The sequence below is a fragment of the Mesocricetus auratus genome, unplaced genomic scaffold, assembly GCF_017639785.1.
Source record: "Mesocricetus auratus isolate SY011 unplaced genomic scaffold, BCM_Maur_2.0 Super-Scaffold_4256, whole genome shotgun sequence".
NCBI lineage: Eukaryota > Metazoa > Chordata > Mammalia > Rodentia > Cricetidae > Mesocricetus > Mesocricetus auratus.
Window position 1 is genome coordinate 129,838,596 of NW_024429182.1, and position 18,052 is coordinate 129,856,647.

The window sequence follows — 18,052 nt, forward strand, 5'->3', positions numbered from 1 at the left end:
TCCACCCCCAGACTTAAACAAAATAAAATTTAAGAGAAAAAAAGGGGGAGGGAGAAAGGGAAAATCTCATCATGGGAGCTGCAGGGTGACACAGTGAGCCACGCAGTAAACCCCTTTATCCATGCATCTTTACATGCAGTAAACCCCTTTATCCATGCATCTTTACATGCAGTAAACCCCTTTATCCATGCATCTTTACATGCAGGCATTCATTGCAGAGAGACATTGGTCTGCTTCATGGCCCCTGGTCTCTGCTACACCATCACACTGGGCCCTCACTGAACTCCTTCTGGACATCCTGTTGCTACCCTGTGTCTTAGAGATGCTACAGCCCTGGTTCCACAGGACCGACCTCACCCCAACCCCACCCGGTGCTCCAGCAGATCACAGATGGGGTGGACCAACACTTAACCTTGGTTCTGGGGCTGGGTAGTTGCACAGTTGGTCAGCCGGCCAGCTCTCCCCTGTCTTCACCACCAGGGTGAGCTCTCCAGCATTGCCCTGGCTAGTTCACCCCTTGCAGCTATGAGCAAGGGGTGGGGTCAGTTCTTTAGCTTCCACACTCTCAAGGTTGGTTCACCCATAATCTTCACCGCTAGCTCTACTGCATTATTCAGGTGAGGTGCAGGGGCCGCTCTCCTGAGTGCTAAAGCTGATGAGGGGTATCGAGAGCTCTATTGCTCTTACTACCTCAGTGCCAGCACTTCTACCTGCCTCAGGCACTGACTGGCATGGGTGGGGGGATCTCTCCCCCACCCATGACACCATATGACAGATTAGTAACAGGGAAAGCTTGCCATACTCATAAATTCAGGGCTGGATCATCTACACTTCTGCCAAGGCCAGCTCTACTACGCTACCCTGGTGAGGCATAGGGTCCACTTTCCCAAGTGCTGCAGCTAGTAATGGGGAGGGTCCACTTGCTTATCTGTCGTAGGCAGCAAGGGGAGAAGGGCAAGGGGGTGCTTCTCTCCCCTACTCGCACGACCACAGGACAGACAGTTCTCCCATGCTCACAACTTCAGAGCTGGCTCACCCACGCCTCTGCCAACAAGGTTGGCCCTATTGTGTTGGCCAATCGAGGTGCAGGGCCTGCTCTCCTGATGGTTGCAGCTGGGAGGGGGCAGCTCTCCTGCTCATATGACCTCAGGGCCAGCTCCACCTGCCTCAGGAGTTGATGGGTAGGGGTGGGGTAAAGTAGGGTGTTATATCTCTCTACCACCCATGCCAAATAGAGGCAACTTACAGCAAGCCCACAGCCAATATAATCTAAATGAAGAGGGACCCAAAACACTTCTCCTAAAATCGGGAACAAGATAAGGCTGTCCACTCTCTCCATAGCATTTGCTATCATTTGTTCTATTGATCTTGACCATTCTGACTGGGTGTAAGATGAAATCTCAGAGTAGTTGTAATTTGCATTTCCCTGATGACTAAGGATGTTGAACATTTCTTTAAGTGTTCTTCAGTCACTTATGTTTCATATTTTGAGAACTCTGATTAGTTCTGTACCCCACTTTTAAATTGAGTTATTTTCTTATTGTTCAGTTTTTTTCAGTTGTTTATATGATCTAGATGCTAACGCTTTATCAGATGTGTAATTGGTTAAGGTCTTTCCCCATTTTGTAGGGTGCTGCTTTGCCTGAATGGTGGTGACCTTTACCGTACAGAAGGTTTTCAACTTCACGAAGGCTCAAGTATTAGTTGTTAATTGTAGTGCATGTGCTATTGATGTCCTGTGTCCTGTTCGGAAATTCTTTCTTGCGCTCATGGGTTCCGGCTTATTCCGCATGTTCTCTTCTGCCAGATTCAAGGGATCTGGTTTTAAGTTGAGGTCCATGATCCATTTGAAATTGAGATGCAGGATGATAGATAATGAATCTATTTGCATTCTTCTGCATTCAGTCACCAATTTGACCAGCACCATTTATTAATGGTGCTGTTTTTTCTCTGGTGTTGTGGTTTTTTGTTTGTTTTTTGATTCTTTGTCAAAATCAGGTTTCCGTGCAATAGTGGCACAAATGTTAGAAGAGTAACCAACCACTCCTTGATGGAATTTAAAGCCCACTCCATGAGATGGAACCCATACCTTGACACTGTTAAAGGGGCCAAGAACCAATATGACATAGATCACCGACCTAGGGAGAAGCATAATACTATTATTCTGTTAAAGAAACAGCAATAAAACGACTCCCAATGACACAGTGCTGTACTCAATGCACATCAGAGAAGCTTCTTTCAGTAAACGGGAATTAACGCAGACAGTGTACATGGGAATATTTGGAGTACTCAGTCCTAAACAGGATGTCTTCATCAAATTCTCCCCATCAAGACTCAGGGATCTATATGGAACAGGAGGTGGAATGGATGACTCCAGGGAAAGTGTGTCATCCAGATAACAAGACTGATACACATAGGAACTCAGAGACTGTGGCAGCATCCACAAGAACTTTATACAAGTTTCAGCCAGATAGGGTCCCAGCACTGAGAGAGACACAGGGTCCCACCCCTCACTAAGAAGATATCTGAAACTGATACCCATTGGCAGAGGGAAAATCAGTTTTCTTCACTGAAGTCTCATTGGGTATATAAACCACAATTTATGTCAGGCCTGGAATAGATGGCCAATGTGAAATGTACTCATTGGTATTTGTATGGACTTGGTGTCTTGGTGTTTTATTTTGCTTTGTTTGGGTTTTTTTAATCTTGCTGGTCTTGCTTATTTGTTTTGAGTTTTGTCTTTGCGCTGTTTTCCGTTTTTTTTTTTTTTTTTTGTTGTTGTTGTTGTTGTTTCTTGTTTGTGTTGGTTTTAAAACTGAGAGAGATAAAGAACATAAAGTTAGGTGTGTCAGGGGGTGAGAGGATCTGGATCTGGAAGAAACAGGGGGAGGGGGAAAAGCATGACTAAAATGTATTGTATGAAAAGAATTGAAAACTAAAAACTATGAAAATTGAGGAGGGAAAAAAAAAAGACTAAGTCTAGCTTTGTCCTGATTTCAGTCTTTCTCCAAGCTTTGTATTGTTGAGAAGGCAAAGAATTTTCAGGAAAACAAAAAACAAAGTATGGTAAGTATTTGTTAACATGACTTCAGTGTTAAGTCATTGGCAAAGGATGGTATCTGAGGCACCAGTCACTCAGTCCTGCATTCCCAGACTCACAGATATCCTGGACCATTGCATGAGGACCAGACAGTAAGTAACAGGGAAGGTGTGCAACTGATCCCATCCCAAGGTGCTTACAACAGGAACTGGGATAAGCAGGATGGACATTTTAAAACACAGCATCCAGATTCGACACGTTCTCACTGGTCTACAGCCATCCCCAGGACTTCCTCTGCTTACCACACTGGAAGTCTGCCCCCATTAAATACTGGCATCCCTTGCCCTCTAGCATCCTGCCACTCTACTCTGGGTACCAAATGAAAATGGACTCGCACAGCACTTGACTTTTTACGGTTGCTCTGTGTCACTCAGCACACGTCCTTAAGGGTCATCTGTATTACAGCTGTTTTTCACAATTTCTTTCCTTTAAAAGGTTTGCTTAAAAAATATTTACTTTTTTCTTACGTGTATGAATGTTTGCCTATGTGTATGTTTGTACACTAGAAGTGCCTGGTGCCCACAGGGGCCAAAAAAGGGCATCGGCTCCCCTGAAACTGGAATTATAGATAGCTGTGAACTGTCATGTGGATGTTGGAAACTGAATCTGGGTCCTCTGCAAGAGCAGACAATGCTCTTAACCACTGAGGCATCACCTCACAAGCTCCAGTGTTTCCTTCCACGTAAAGGCTAATCTCTTCATATACATATGTGCCACATTTGTCTATCTGCTCAGGCATCAACGCATGCTTTGGTTGCTTCCACTACTGTAACACAGATGTCCAAATATCTATCCATGTCATTGATTTCTCAAAAGCACAATTGCCGGATCGTAAGTAGGGCTTGTCTCATTTCTCATAGCAGCTGCACTGGTTTACATCTCTATCAGATCTCCTTCCTCTACACCCTCATGGATACTCCCTCAGTTTTGGTTTCACGCATGTGTCTGTTAACTTTATAGTAGATGTCCCAGTTGGTGAGGAAGTATCTCACTCTGGGTTTGACTTCCACTTTCCTATTGGTGATTAGTGCTAAGCATCTTTCACATATTTATTAGCTGTCTGTAAATCTTTTCAAAAAAAGACTGTTCAAATACTTTCCCAGTGTTAAACTGATTGTTTTCTGTTGTTGACACTATTGTTCCATTTTAGAAGTCTATATTCTCAATATTATCTGATATATAATTTGCAAATATTTCTCCCATTCTGTGGGTTGCTCTTTTGCCATGTTAATGGGGTATTTTGATGCACAGGAATTTTTAATTGTGCTGAAATCTAATGTGTCTATTTTTCCTTTTTCTGTTGTCTGTGCCTTTGATATATCCTAGAAATTGCTGCCACGTTGAATGTAATGACCTCCCTCTTCCTTCTGTGTTTAATAGTGTCAGTTCTTAGATTCAGCATATTTTAAGTTTTGAATATGCTGTCACAGGGGCTCTGGTTTTACTCTTTTGCATGTGGGTTCCCCAATTCTCCCCTATTAGCATCTGTGTCAAAAACCATTTGACAAGACTATGTCACTGTCAACTTCTGGGTTCTCATTTACTCCACCTGTCTCAAGGTATCAACAGTAGAGAAGTGCTTTGGTTTTAACTCTGAAGAAAATCTGAGGTCAGGAAGTGTGAATCTCCAACTTTGTTCTTTTTCATTTCAGATTCCATATGGCTTTTAAGATGTATTTTTCTAAAACCCCCAATCATCAAGGAATTCACAGAAACAGCATCTGTGGATGGTTTTAGTGTGGCTGTCTTTAAACCCATCCCAACGGCTTCATGCCCATCCCTTCTTTTTTTTTTTTTTTTTTTTTTTGGTTTTTCGAGACAGGGCCCATCCCTTCTTTGACCCCAGTCATTAATGTGTTACTGCTTTCACTGTGTAGGCTTTTCCATCCCGATTACGTTAATGCTCAGTATTTTGTTATTCTGATACTGTTTTAAATAGGACTCCCTCTAAATGTCCTTCTCAGAGTGTTCACTGTTCAAGCACACCAACAAAACCAGCCTGTACATGTTGGGTTTTGCACTGCTACTTTACTGTTTATTGGTGACAACGCATGCACACGCACATGCACACGCACATGCACATGCACACACACAAAGCATGTGTTTGACCTTCAGAGTTTCCTCTAGTTAACACCACATCACCTGTGAACACGGACCATTCTGTCTCTTTCCTACTTAGATGGCTTTTATGGGCTTATTTATTTATTTACTTATTTTTGTGCTCAACTTCTCTTGCTAAAGCTTCTAGCACTATGTTAACAGAAGTGGCAACAGTGAGCATCTCTGCCTTGCTTCCTAGGTAAGAGGCTTTCTACAGTCTACCACCAGATACTATGTCAGCCATGGGATGCTCATTTATGGCTCTTAGGATAATGAGACCGCTTGATTTTGTACTTTATTTTTCATCTTGTTGTAAAATGATATTGAATTTTGCCGAACTCCTTTTCTGCATTGACTGAAATAATTATTAGTTTTGCCCTTTACTTGTCTGGGTTTGCCTTGTGAGTCTGGGTGTGACATCCAGGGGTACAGGATCTCTGCCTAAGCAAGAAGTGGATAGTTATTATTTTCCATAGCCCAGGTCTGAGTGCTGAGGACCACCAACTCAAGCAGCTTTCTTCCCAATCCAAGGACTGAAAGCAAGGGCTGGGACCTCTCTGGCCCCTTTCCTACAGTCTTCCTGCCCCAGGGGGGCTTGCAGGTGAAGTGATACAGAATAGCATATCCCACCCTTAACCAGCTGTGATTAAAGAGCTTCCTGGGTCTAAGTCACTTTATAAAAGCAAATACCGATGCCTTATGACTACCAGTCCCATGAGGACATGTGTCAATTCACCATGCTGTGGGAACGCCGCTGGAACCACTCTGCCAGAGGGGCACATCTGAGGGGCAGGACAAAGGCATGAGAGGTGAGGCTTCTCACAAAAGACAAGAGCACTCTGGGAAGGGAGCCTCACACAGCAGGGCATGAGGAGCTCATCCTCTTGACCAGCAGGTTCACCACTGTGGGACAGGACACACACACACACACACACACACACACACACACACGGACACACGGACACACGGACACACGGACACACGGACACACACACCCAACACCTGTTTCCCTGTGGCCAGTTAGGGTGAAGAGTTTGGGTCTAATGTAGTGGCCGTGCCCAAGATGCCCAGAGCCTCCTTGCCCTTGAACTCCTTTCAGACTCGGTCCTGGTGAGCTGTCTTCCAGTCTTCCAGATCTCCAATCCCATTTACAATGTAGACAGAGCAGAGATCCCAGCAGGGGGATTATCAGGTCCTTCCAGCTTCTGGGTCCCCCCTTTCCCATGGACCCTCCAGGCCACCCCATGATACCTAAATGTGAACAAAGAGCTACCTGCATCCTTTCCCACTCATGAGGACCATGACCCCCTACTGTAATCCAACATGCAAGCTGGGAGCCACCAACCTAGCCTTCTTGTCACAGCTAGCTTCCTTCGCAGTACCCAGGCTCCATCCTCTCAGGTAAACAAGAGCAGATGCATTCCGAGATAGCCAGGAATCTGTACAAACCCTAGACCAAGAGAACTTGATTGTACCAGGTCCCAAGACAGCATAGATTCTGGGGAAGGGGGGAAATACCATCATCCAGCCCCAGCCCCATATGCCTTAGAGTAGCCTGATCTCTTTAGAGTTTAGTAGATCTTGTGGCTCCAAATTACAATCTTTGTCTCATCCTGATTTACTGTACCCTAAACCTTTTATCTACATCTGGCAATGTTAGTTAACTTTCTGCTCCCATCACCCCTTTCCTTAGGGTTGACCTCCTCTTAGGTTCTTCTGCCTATCCCTCATTGCTGCTGCACCCCAAAACTATCTACTCACAGTTGCATCTGAGCAATGCTGGCCACTTTTAGGGCTTCAGGGCCAGGTTGAAAAGCCCCAATTTCCTAGTCTAGTCAAGCCTTCTAGTCCAATATCTTGCCTTAAGCTCAGCTTGTCCTCTGAGAAACTCCTCCTGGGGTTCAAATGCTCTGCCCCCCCTTTTCTCAGCCAGCAGCTCCACCATCTGTCCAGGCAGCCACATAAGACCAGGTGAGCTAGGGTTTTTTACTCCTGATGCCCGCTGGTTCCTACCCGTCTTTCCCCACCTGGTCCCTGCAGCTCCTCCCCCCCTGGCCCTGCCCATCAGTTCAGACCCCCTTCCCACATGCACATCTTCCTCTCACCACTCCTCATGTCAACCCACCCGGCACGCAGATGCTCTGGCTCCTCCTCCAAACACTGAGCTGACATGAGGCTCTCCTACACTTGGGTGGCCCCAGTCTCCTGGGTAAAGCCCCTACCCCTCAGAACTCCAGCTCACCTCCTCTGTCCACACCCATCCACATTCCCTCAAGGCTCCTGCAGTCCCTGCTGCAGCTGCGTCGCTTGACCTCCCTCTGAAGGCGGCGCGTGTGCCTCCAAGACTTGCACCTGTTGCACTCACAGCATGACCTTCCCACCCATCCTCACCCCACCGGCACTTCCTTCTTCTTCAATCAAGGTTTGCTGTTTCATGAGCCCTCACGCTAGGTGGTCACCAGCAGCAGCCCTCTGCCTGCACATCAGGGGTCCCTGCGGATGTCTCCATGGTAGAATGGATGCTCTGCCTGCTATGACTATAGCCTCCTAAGGGAAGGACCATCGTGTGTTGCACTTGTAGCCCTAGCACAGAACACAATGTTCAGGTTGTTAAAGGCCTTCAAAAACACTTGCTGGGAAAACAGATGGCTGGGTGGAGTGTGGATGCCTTTGAAGAGCCCATGGTGTCTAATAATTGAGGAGGTCACCTCTCCCTCCCCCGTCCACTGTCTAAAGAAGGTTTCCTCTCTATCTCCACTCAACAAATTGGGTGCAGACCTGGCTTCATAACCCCTTTCTTGGCATCCACATTGGATAACTCTCTCACAGCTCCTACAAGTTCTTTAGGCACATGGTAGGCTATTTTTCAAATATTCACAATTTCTCCAAGTCATTTCATCATTATGAGAGCAAGGGCTGATTCTCCCTTCAATATGACTGTCAATTGGAATAGGTCTTCCATGTATGGAGGGTCTTGAAAGTGTGGTTCATGAGCAGTCCCATCGCTGAGCAAACCTGTGCATTTAAACATCATGGCACGTAGAATCCAAAGCAGACTTTCTCCCTTTCACTGCATCTGCTCTCAGAGTCCCAGACTGTGACCCCAAACCAGCTGCCACCTGGCCTCAGGAGATAAGGGAGTCACAGCTCCCTCCAGAGCTCCCCTCATCGGGAAATCTGAACCCACCCATGGCAGCACCCTCTCGTGGACTCACCATGTTCATGACAGTGAGGATGAACCTCTGCGCAGCCTCTGCCCCGTGGTACTGCACCATGTCGGCATCGGCCACCACCAGGGTCTCCACTGTGTGCTCATTGGTGAGCCTGATGGCATTCCTCCGCTCCCTCCAGTCCCGCGATGCTTTGTCCTTCTTGGGCTTCTTTTCTAGAAAACGATGGAGACATTTGTGCAGTTCTTAGCTTACTGATTTATGAAACCATATCATGAAAGGTCCCAAGAGAATGGTCAATCTCAAGTAGCCTGGAATGAACCCCAAGCCTGCAGATCTCCATGGTTACGGTGGTGGCCTATGTTCCCAGCCACTGACAACACCATAGGGGAGCCGGAGAAAGAGCTTGAGGCATCAAATGAAACTCTACCTTGTTCATTCTTACAGCCAAGGAGGTACCTGAGGCTGAACATCAGAAAACAGAAACCCATTCCTAATATTGAACATGGAGAGCCACACATAGCAGGCAGGGAGAGAAGCCTGCACCCAGAAAGGAGAGAGGAAATAGGGGCTTTTCAGGGTGATGACACAGGCATGTGTGACAGGTACCCCCACTCGCCTAACAACATCTGGAACCAAGGCAACTGTCTTGGTTGAGGCCAGCATAATCCCTTGTGAGATAAGCATTCCAGCAACTGTGCTGAGAGTTGAGAAGGGGCCATAAATGTCAATAGGTGTAGATGCATCAGAAAAGTGTAAGATCATGGCACACAGCCAGGCTGTTCGTATGCTCTTTCCTCAAAACAAGGAAGGGTAACTAGTGAATGTGTGGGATTCCTCCACTGACATTTCAGGTAAACTGTTCCTCCATAGGATCTTACTTAGACAAACATCACAGAGCCCACCTCTGAAGGTTGAAGGCTGCTGAGTGAGGGCTAAACAAGCTCTCTGTATGTGGCTACGACTCTGCCTGGCACAACAGGTGTATATGAATGGAGTGTACCCTTGGAATCCAAATGTGAAAAGCAATTAGATACTTCCTATTTCCATCTTAGCAGTGGCTTACACAGAAAGGGTTCTGCTACATTGTTCACACAGTAAAACACCACGTGTGCCAAGTCTTCATAGAGGTGAACTATCTTCATTCCAGGAGCATGAACATGCTAGATCTCTGGATCAGGTTTTATAAGCAATATTGCTGCTCAACATGTTCTACAATCTTGAGAGCCTGGAAATCATCAAAATCCCCAATTATAGAGAAAGTTGCCAAGGTTAAGAAGGATTCAACCTAGAAATTTGGGTCTAGGGAGATTCCACAATGTAGAGACACAGCTATAACTCTTTATACACTGTTGGGTCCCAAATTTGCAGGAACAGAATATGAACAAGTACTTTCGTGGAAACGAACTAGTAAATGAGCAAGCTAAAGCTAAAGCGTTAATAGTGAGTGATATGCGATATGCATTTTCCTTTCTTCTTCGGTGCTTTCTAAACCTACACAATGAACATGAGAAATTTACTTATCTGCTTATTCAAAAACAAAATCTGAGCTTGTAAAAAAAAAAAAACAGAAGCCACTTTTAAACTCCAAATGATAAAAGCAGAAGGCATCCGGAAGCAAAATATATCACCAGAATTATTCTAAATTTGTAAGATGTAAGACAAGGCTATCTCCTCACCCCACAGAATGCTCCAGCCTTCTGAGCCTCGCAGGGGAGCAGGGGCAGTATGAAGAGTGAGGTCTTGGATGGCATTGCTTCTAGCTGAAAATCTAGACACATTCTCCAACACTAGGAAGGCATAGCAAGAATGTTACCCATTCTCTGGTCTCCTCACCCTTGTCAAGTTCAAGAGGCTTTGGTATGAGCAACCTGTCTGACCTGGAATGTGTAAAGAGTCACTCTGTTTCATTCTAAAGCAACAGAGTTGAAGGACAGCCTTCCCAGTGGAGAAACTTTGTTGCAACCTGCATGCCAACCTTCACCCAGGTGAACAGCCACAGCTCCCAGCTTGTCTTAATGTCATCTCCTGACATCACCAACTGGTGTTCTCACCTGCAGATGGTCCCTCTGGCTACCCACTCTTGTTTTTCCACTTTGCCATAGCACACAAAGACCTGCAATTTTAAGCCAGGCCTAACAGATGCATTACAATACCACTCTAAGAGTCTGAACTATGATACTGGAGAGCCCAGGTGTGGCCTGCCACCACCCGACAAGAGGAACAGATGCACCTGGACATTTAACACTGGGTGTCAGTCTCCCCAGTCTACCATCCAGAACTAATAATAACACCTGCCTCTCTTTATATGATCTGACAGACTATTTAACATGATAGTAGTGCAGCCTGTAGACCCAGCTACTTGGAAGTCTTGAGACAATAGGACTGTTTCAATTCAGGAGTTCAGGACCATCCACAGCAAGTAAGATCCTGGCTCTAAACAAAACCAGATGCATGAAAAGCTGAGCGTGAACACGGGCCCTGGGCCCATCAAGAAGCAGGTGGAACACAGTGATCAGGGCCCTGTGATATGAAAGGGTTTTTACCCTGGGTGTCTCATTGCTCCTTCTATTGTGAAAGCTCACTGTAGCATCCTTGGTGGGGAGTCCTGAACAAATCCATGCTAGGAAATGGATTAAAAGGAACAAATGAGGATTCTCACTTAATGGTAGCCCCACATTTTAGAACAGGCCAAGCCTTATCACAAAACGAGTGTCAGACACTTCGGTTTTGTTCTGGCTTGGGAACTTTTTTGTTTTGTTTTGTTTTCTATTTCGGCTTTTCCATTTTTCTTTGTTATTTGGCAATTTTTTTTGTAATCAGTGCATACTACCATCTACATATTTACATAGCATAATAATTTGGTACTTGCGTAAAGTATGCAATGATTAAATCAAGACAATTAACAATTCCCCCTCCTCAAACGTTTATCCATCTGTAGGAAGCCTCGGGACCCTTCTTCTCTAGTTGCCTTTTGAAATAAATCATAAATTGCTACAGACCATAGTTGCCTTACTTTGTGACAGTATACCTGAACTAGGCCATGGGCCTGTTGGATCATGCTTGTGACCTCAGTACTCAGGAGGCTGAAGCAGGAGAGTTAGGAGTTCAAGACCAGCCCTGGCTACACAGTAAGATCTTGTCTCAAAAACGAACAAGAGAAGAACTTCAGAACCAGTTTCTCCTACCAAACTGCACATGGATGACAATTATCTAACCCCTCCTCCTGTTTCTCTACTTCAGTGGTTCTCAACTTTCTTAATGCTGCGACCCTTTAATACTGTTCCTCATAGCCGGGCGTTGGTGGTGCATGTCTTTAGTCCCAGCACTCGGGAGGCAGAGACAGGTGCATCTCTGCGAGTTCAAGACCAGTCTGGTCTACAAGAGCGAGTTCCAGGACAGGCTCCAAAGCCACATAGAAACCCTGTCTCGAAAAACCAAAAAAAAAAAAAAAATACTGTTTCTCATGTTGTAGTGACCCCCAACCATAAAACTATCATGTTGGAGTGACCCCCAACTGTAAAATTATTTTGTTGTTACTTCATAACTGTAATTTTACTACTGTTATGAATCATAATATAAATATCTGACATATAGGTTATCTGACATGCAACCCTTGTGAAAGGGACATTTGACACGCCCCCAAGGGGTCACGACCTACAGGTTGAGAACCACTGCTCTATTCAGTCTTCAAACCCTGGATTTGAGGATTCAAATTGTCTTCCCATGCAAGTGTCCCTCTTGGGGGTGGGACGGGTGGAAGCCCTTGAGAGGGGACTTATCTTTCCTCCACCTCTATCCTCCACTAGTGCTCCATGTGGGCTACTGCATGGAGGAGACAGCCTCAACACATGTTCATCTTAAACTTCCTACAGTGTATAAACATACCCGGATGGACAGAGAACAGATGCCACCATGCTCATCAGCACCTTCAAGGCAAAAGAAACTCAAGTCTTAGGATCACACAGAGCTGGTCCCTATTACTAGAGAGATTGAGTGCAGGTAGCAGGCCTGTAACTGGATGGGGAGTGTCCCCAAGTTCTGCTGCCAAGCCACCGTGAGAGATGTGGGGGCCCTCATACTGCCAACCAGAACACACCCTAGCCAGGTCGGACTCTGGCTCTCTGCTGTTACCCCAGACACAAGGAGTCATTTCTAAAGTCAAGCCTGCTTTGTTAGCACATTGCTGGGCTGCCAATCACCTGGAGATCTTAAATAACTACTCCCACTTTTATTTTGAATTGATTCTCCCTTTACTCCCATTAACCATCAAAGCAGACAACTTGAAATACTTATAGAAGACACTCTATGTCTTTTAGGATAAGACATAGAAGAGAAAAAAAAAACTATGAAGCTATGAAGGGTAGTCTAAATGGTAGACTTTTGCAATACTGAAATAGCGATTTGTTCTATAAGTTTGAGAACTGTTGAAAGTGCTCACACAAATGGGGACTGGGAAGGTGGCGCAAGTGCTCCAATAAAAGCCCTTGCAGTAAAAGCATGAGTTTGAGCCTCCAAAACTATGCAAAAAGACTAGGCATGGATATAACCTGTGCATGCCTGTAGCCAGGCCTATGGAGTTGGGCTACACAGGAGAATTCACTGGGGCATGCTGGCTACCCCAGCAAGTGACCCTGTCCTAAGGGAATAGGTAGAGAACAAAGGAGCAGGATGCCTCATGACCTTCTCTGGCCTCTGCACACACACAGGCACCAGCATTAGCACACACACACACATATGCACACATACCACACAATACACAATTACCACTTCATACATATAAATGCACATTTTAAAAATACACAATGGGAGTCAGGTGGTGGCAGTTCATGCCTTTAATCCAGCACTTGGGAGGCAGGGACAGGTGGATCTCTGTGAGTTTGAGCCCAGTCTGGTCTACAGAGTGAGTTCCAAGACAGGTAGAGCTGTTACACAGGGAAATCCTGCCTTAAAATAATATGAAAACCAAAACAAGATAAAGCAAAATATAAATGCAAAATAAAAATATAAATATAATTTATTTTTGGCAAATAAAAAATTCCCAGTTATCATCAACCAATCCAATGGGATAGACACTCTTTTCACTGTAAAAAAATAATAAAGTATCAGGCTGTAGGTATGGCTCAGTGGTAGAAGGTTAGCCTAGCATGCTTGAAGCCCTGGGTTTTATCTCCAGTTCTAAAAAAGAAAAAGTAATAAAATAAAAATAAAAAGTAAAAACACTGGGCATGACATTCCTCCTTGAATTCCTCCATCTCCTGCTGTCCTGAGGCCATTTCCAGAGATGGTCTCAATGGACTCTTTGTGCCCGGGCACAGGAAGAGCAGGTCTTTCCCCATCATAGAAGCAAAGTAGAGGGCAGAGGAAAGCAGAGTGGAGGAATTAGGGGAGGATGCCCGAGGGCGACCTTGAGTAGACGGGCACTTCAGGCCGCGGTGGCAAAGACGGAGGGCACTAATGGGAATGCCGACAGTTGAGTAAGGGAAGACACATGCCTTGGAGGCAGCCTTCTCCATATCCGCACTCCATGGTCAGAAGCAGCAGTGTGCCCCCACTGTGACTCATGGGACAGGGGACAACCAGAGGCCCTCACGTCAAAACCAGACCTTATCTCAACCACAGGACGTTGGTTTTCTCCAGCTTATCTGTAAGAAAGGTAGGGTTTCCAGGAGACCCCTCACCAGTGTGGTGAGTCACCAAGAATTCACCTGGGTTAAGAAGGAAGCCATCTGTCGTCCCTTATTCTCACCTTGCAGTTCGGAGATAGAAACTGCGGTTAAGGCAAACCAGATCCAACAGGTGGACTACCTCATGAGAGACAGAGGAACATAGAGGGCAAAGACCCTGAGCGCCTTCTTCATTATAGTGACCTCTTTGCAGGCATGGATTAAGAAGACTTACTGCATCCAATGCCATGGCCAGGATCCTCCCCCATATCATTCCCATTATAATGGATTGACACCCTCTGAAATCATAAGCCAAATTAAACCCTACCCAGATCCTCCCCCTGGAGCTTCAAGGGAAGCAGGGGTGATGTGCATTGTGCTCCTCAGTCCCCTCCCCTTGTGCTCCACTCTGATGCTGAGGCAGAACACTGCCAGAAACCCAAACGAATGTCAGTCTGTATTCTGAGTCACCATCTAGCAGAACACACTCAGTGAGTTGCCAGTGATGCAGATGGGCTAACACAGGCCAAGGTTCTTGACAATCCTGACAATCCAGTATTCCTAAATCCCAGATGCTAGGGCCATGCTCTACATCAAAGTCCAGTTAGGGCTGGGCCAGATGGGACCAGCAGCAGGTGCTTAGGTTTGGTATTATAGCCCAGATACACATAGCTTACATACTAGAAGCACTCCAAAAAACAAAAAATTGTCAGCTCAAAAGAAAAAGAGACAGAAATGCTTCTCTAAAGAATAAAATAATATAAAGTAAAATAAAGGCAAAAAACCTGTTTATAGAAAATGACCTTTTTTCACTTGAAATAATGATCCCATGTGTGCAGCTGAATTTCCAACCAGGTAAAGCTCCTGGCAGCTGTATAAATCCAACATCCTTGAAAAATAATGCCCTCCTATTTTTTTTTGTTTCTTACAAGAAGGAGGGAAACTTTTTTTTCTTTTTTTTTGCTCTCCAAGTATGAATTCTTTAAATAACTTCCACCACGGCCAAGTCATTTTTACAAAAGCCATCTTTTTTTTTTTCATGTAAATTCCTTAAAAAGAAAGGTGGAAAATAGTTGTTGTGGGTTTTTTTTTCCCTCTGTGTGGTTAAGATTCCAAATGAAGAGCCGATACCCCTGTAGTTCAAAATCATCTCTGCACTGGGCAGTTGCTGTGAACCACACCTATGCTCTGCTAAGGAAGCAGGGACAGGGTAGGAGAGCTGGCCTGATCCCATTGTGTCTTTCCAGCTGTGCTCAGAGCCACAAAGACACCAAGCATGGAGAAACCACTGCCCACAAGTAAAAGCAGAAGATACCCAGTTAACGGATATTTATCAAGGACCCAAGTGTGGTAAGCACTGCCGCAGTGTTGGAGACCATCCGGAAGGAATAGGCATTAACCAAACAAACAGGAAATACAGTGTAAAACTACACATAGGACAAATATGAGGAAGGAGCATTAAGATAGTGCTATGAGATAATCTAAGGGAGGAAGATAAGCAAGTCACAGTTTAAACTGTTGCATCGCCACAATGAAATGCTGGAGATGGGTAACATTGTACAGAGAAAGGGTTTAACTGGTTCACAGTTCCAGAAACTTCAGAAGCATTGGAACTTGTGTTAGTGCTGTTCTAGTGGGGGTAGCAGATGTAGCCCAGGATGCTTCCTGATGAACTACATGTGTGTGGATTGGTCACTTCTCAAAGGACAGCGGAAAGACAAGGATGGGTTGGAATCTGACAATGCCTTTTTGAGACATACTCAAATGACATAAAGACCTCCCACTAGGCCACATCTCCCAAGAGTGCCACCTTGTGGACCTACCTTTCAATTACACTGGCTTCTTTCAGCCACTCAAATGAACTCTTCATAGGATAGTCAAATCTCAGCAAGGCTTCCCAAGGTCAGGACATGGGTCAAAACCAAGCGTAGGAACAGTTAACTGGTAGCGTTCATGGAAAGATGCTGGCTGCAAGTCCAGTATGGGAATGTTCTAGTAAAGAACGGAGTGTCCCTCTAGGTGACCTGGCAATGTCTCCTCCTGGGAGGGTCGATGGGGTGAGGGAAGTCAAGCCTGGGACCTGGTTACAAAACTAGGAAGGTAGGTTCACCTTAATGTGCTTTTCCTTCCAAGACTCCCACCATCCGGTGAAATCCTCAGAACCGCCAAGGTGTTCCGCAGGGTCTGTCCACCTTTCGGAGTTGGCCTGACTATTCCTTTTCATTCCCATCTGCCTTTCTCTTTCAGATGCTGGCCAAAAGCTAAGTAGGCTTTTAAACTATGCATCATGTTTTCTAAAGCTTCTCTCCCCACCATGAGCTGATCCTCACACTAACTTAAGTCAAGTAGAACACACACACACACACACCCACACCCACACCCACACCCACACCCACACACACACACCCACACACACACACACACACACACATACTTCTCCATTTTCCTCTAGGGTAATTGCAAGATTCACAGCTTGATTGCCCTAGAGTATAATAGATTGTCCTCAAGCTTCCATTTGAGCCAGTTCCTTTTTCATTAATAAGATTAAGAACTCCACAGAGAGGACCTCAATTTTTCCATTATTATATGGTGCTTTATTAGTACTCCCCAAGATTTCTGGTAAGACATTTTTCCTACCTTTTAATTCTTTAGTCAGGAGAGAAAATGACCAGCTCTGACACCCTGAGGCCGCATCAGCAGCAGTATTTACACAGGTCTTGTATTCATTACTTTGCTGTTGCTGTGACAAACAGCATGTCCAAGGCAACCAACCTTTAGAATGAAGGGCACATTTAGGACTCCAGTTCCAGAGGGCTAGAGTCATGATAACAGGGAAGCATGGGTGTAGGCAACAGGCATGGCAGCCGAAGAAATGGGCTGAGAGTTTACATCTCGGACATCAAGCTTGGAGTAGAGAGCAAACTGGAAGCAGGGGACCCATTGTTACTCTCACACTTCCTCCAGCAAGGCCACACTTCCTAACGCTCTCCAAACAGCACCATGAGCTGGGGACCAAGTGCTCAACTCAAATTCCAGAGACCTGGAGCACATTTCTCACGTCAATCGCCACAGGCTTCAAGAAAAGAAAGGGGAGTGGCATACTCTAGAAAGAGGAAGCAAGAGGCAGGAACACACAGGGGAGATCAGCAGGAACTCATCAAGTGTTTTTCCTCTATCCCATGAGCAAGATGCGACCTAGGGCTTATGTGTTGACTGTGTCACCCTGGCTGCCATGGGTACCAGATTGCTATGAGAAGGGATGCTGTCTGGACAAGAAGGAACCCGCAGGCGGAAGGACAGGAGCAGAGTTCGGAGGTGAAATTCACAGCACTAGGTCTGACAGGGTCAACATGGGAGGGCCACAAAGGGAGGCTGCTGGGTTGCAGATCCACAATTACTTCACGAGTAGTGCAGCCAGTTACTGAGTTAGGCATACCAGCCGTGAAGAAAGGCATGGTGGTGGTTGTGGAGTTGGGGGCTTCAAGGTTCAGAGGTTTTCGAAGCTGGCTGGCGGGTGCGTAGTCTCAGAGTTCATAAGATGAAATCAAATGTGTTTTTAGGAAATATCAGTCCCAATGCCAGACCCTTCAGGGACAGCAAGACCACATGACTAGATGGGGTCGAGGGAACCAACACTGAACTGTGAGATGCTGCGGCCAGAGGAGAGGAGATGAGCAGAGCGGGCCGGCCCTGCAGGGGAAGCAGGAGAGTGAGGGCACTACTCAGTATCTCCAAAACTGAAGGTGGCCACGGAGAGGGGTCTGCAGCCAACCAAAGGAGAGCGTCCCTGGGGTCTCCGAGAGAGCAGGGCTATAAGGCAGAGAAGCCAATTAGCTATTTCAGTGGCGAGGGAACGGGGACAACGTGGAGAAGTCGCCTGCACAGAGAGTGGACAGAGGAGTTCCCCTGAGATGGATTGCAGAGCCATGAGGGATTTACCCTCCCTCCCTTCTCTGCTCTCCCCTCCACTGGCATTTGCAGAGTGTAGCCTACAGGCATCCTCACCACCTTCCCAA

General features: G+C 45.9%; 1 protein-coding gene across 2 annotated transcripts in view; it reads right to left on the minus strand.

Annotated features, from left to right (window-relative positions):
* The window catches only part of Adamts17 (ADAM metallopeptidase with thrombospondin type 1 motif 17), a 307,470-nt gene that overhangs the window by 250,128 nt on the left and 39,290 nt on the right, over positions 1-18,052 (minus strand). For both annotated transcript variants that reach the window (XM_040730601.1, XM_005083951.4), the window contains exon 4: positions 8,416-8,585. In XM_040730601.1, the coding sequence (XP_040586535.1) occupies positions 8,416-8,585 (170 nt within the window). The remainder of the gene's footprint in view (positions 1-8,415; positions 8,586-18,052) is intronic.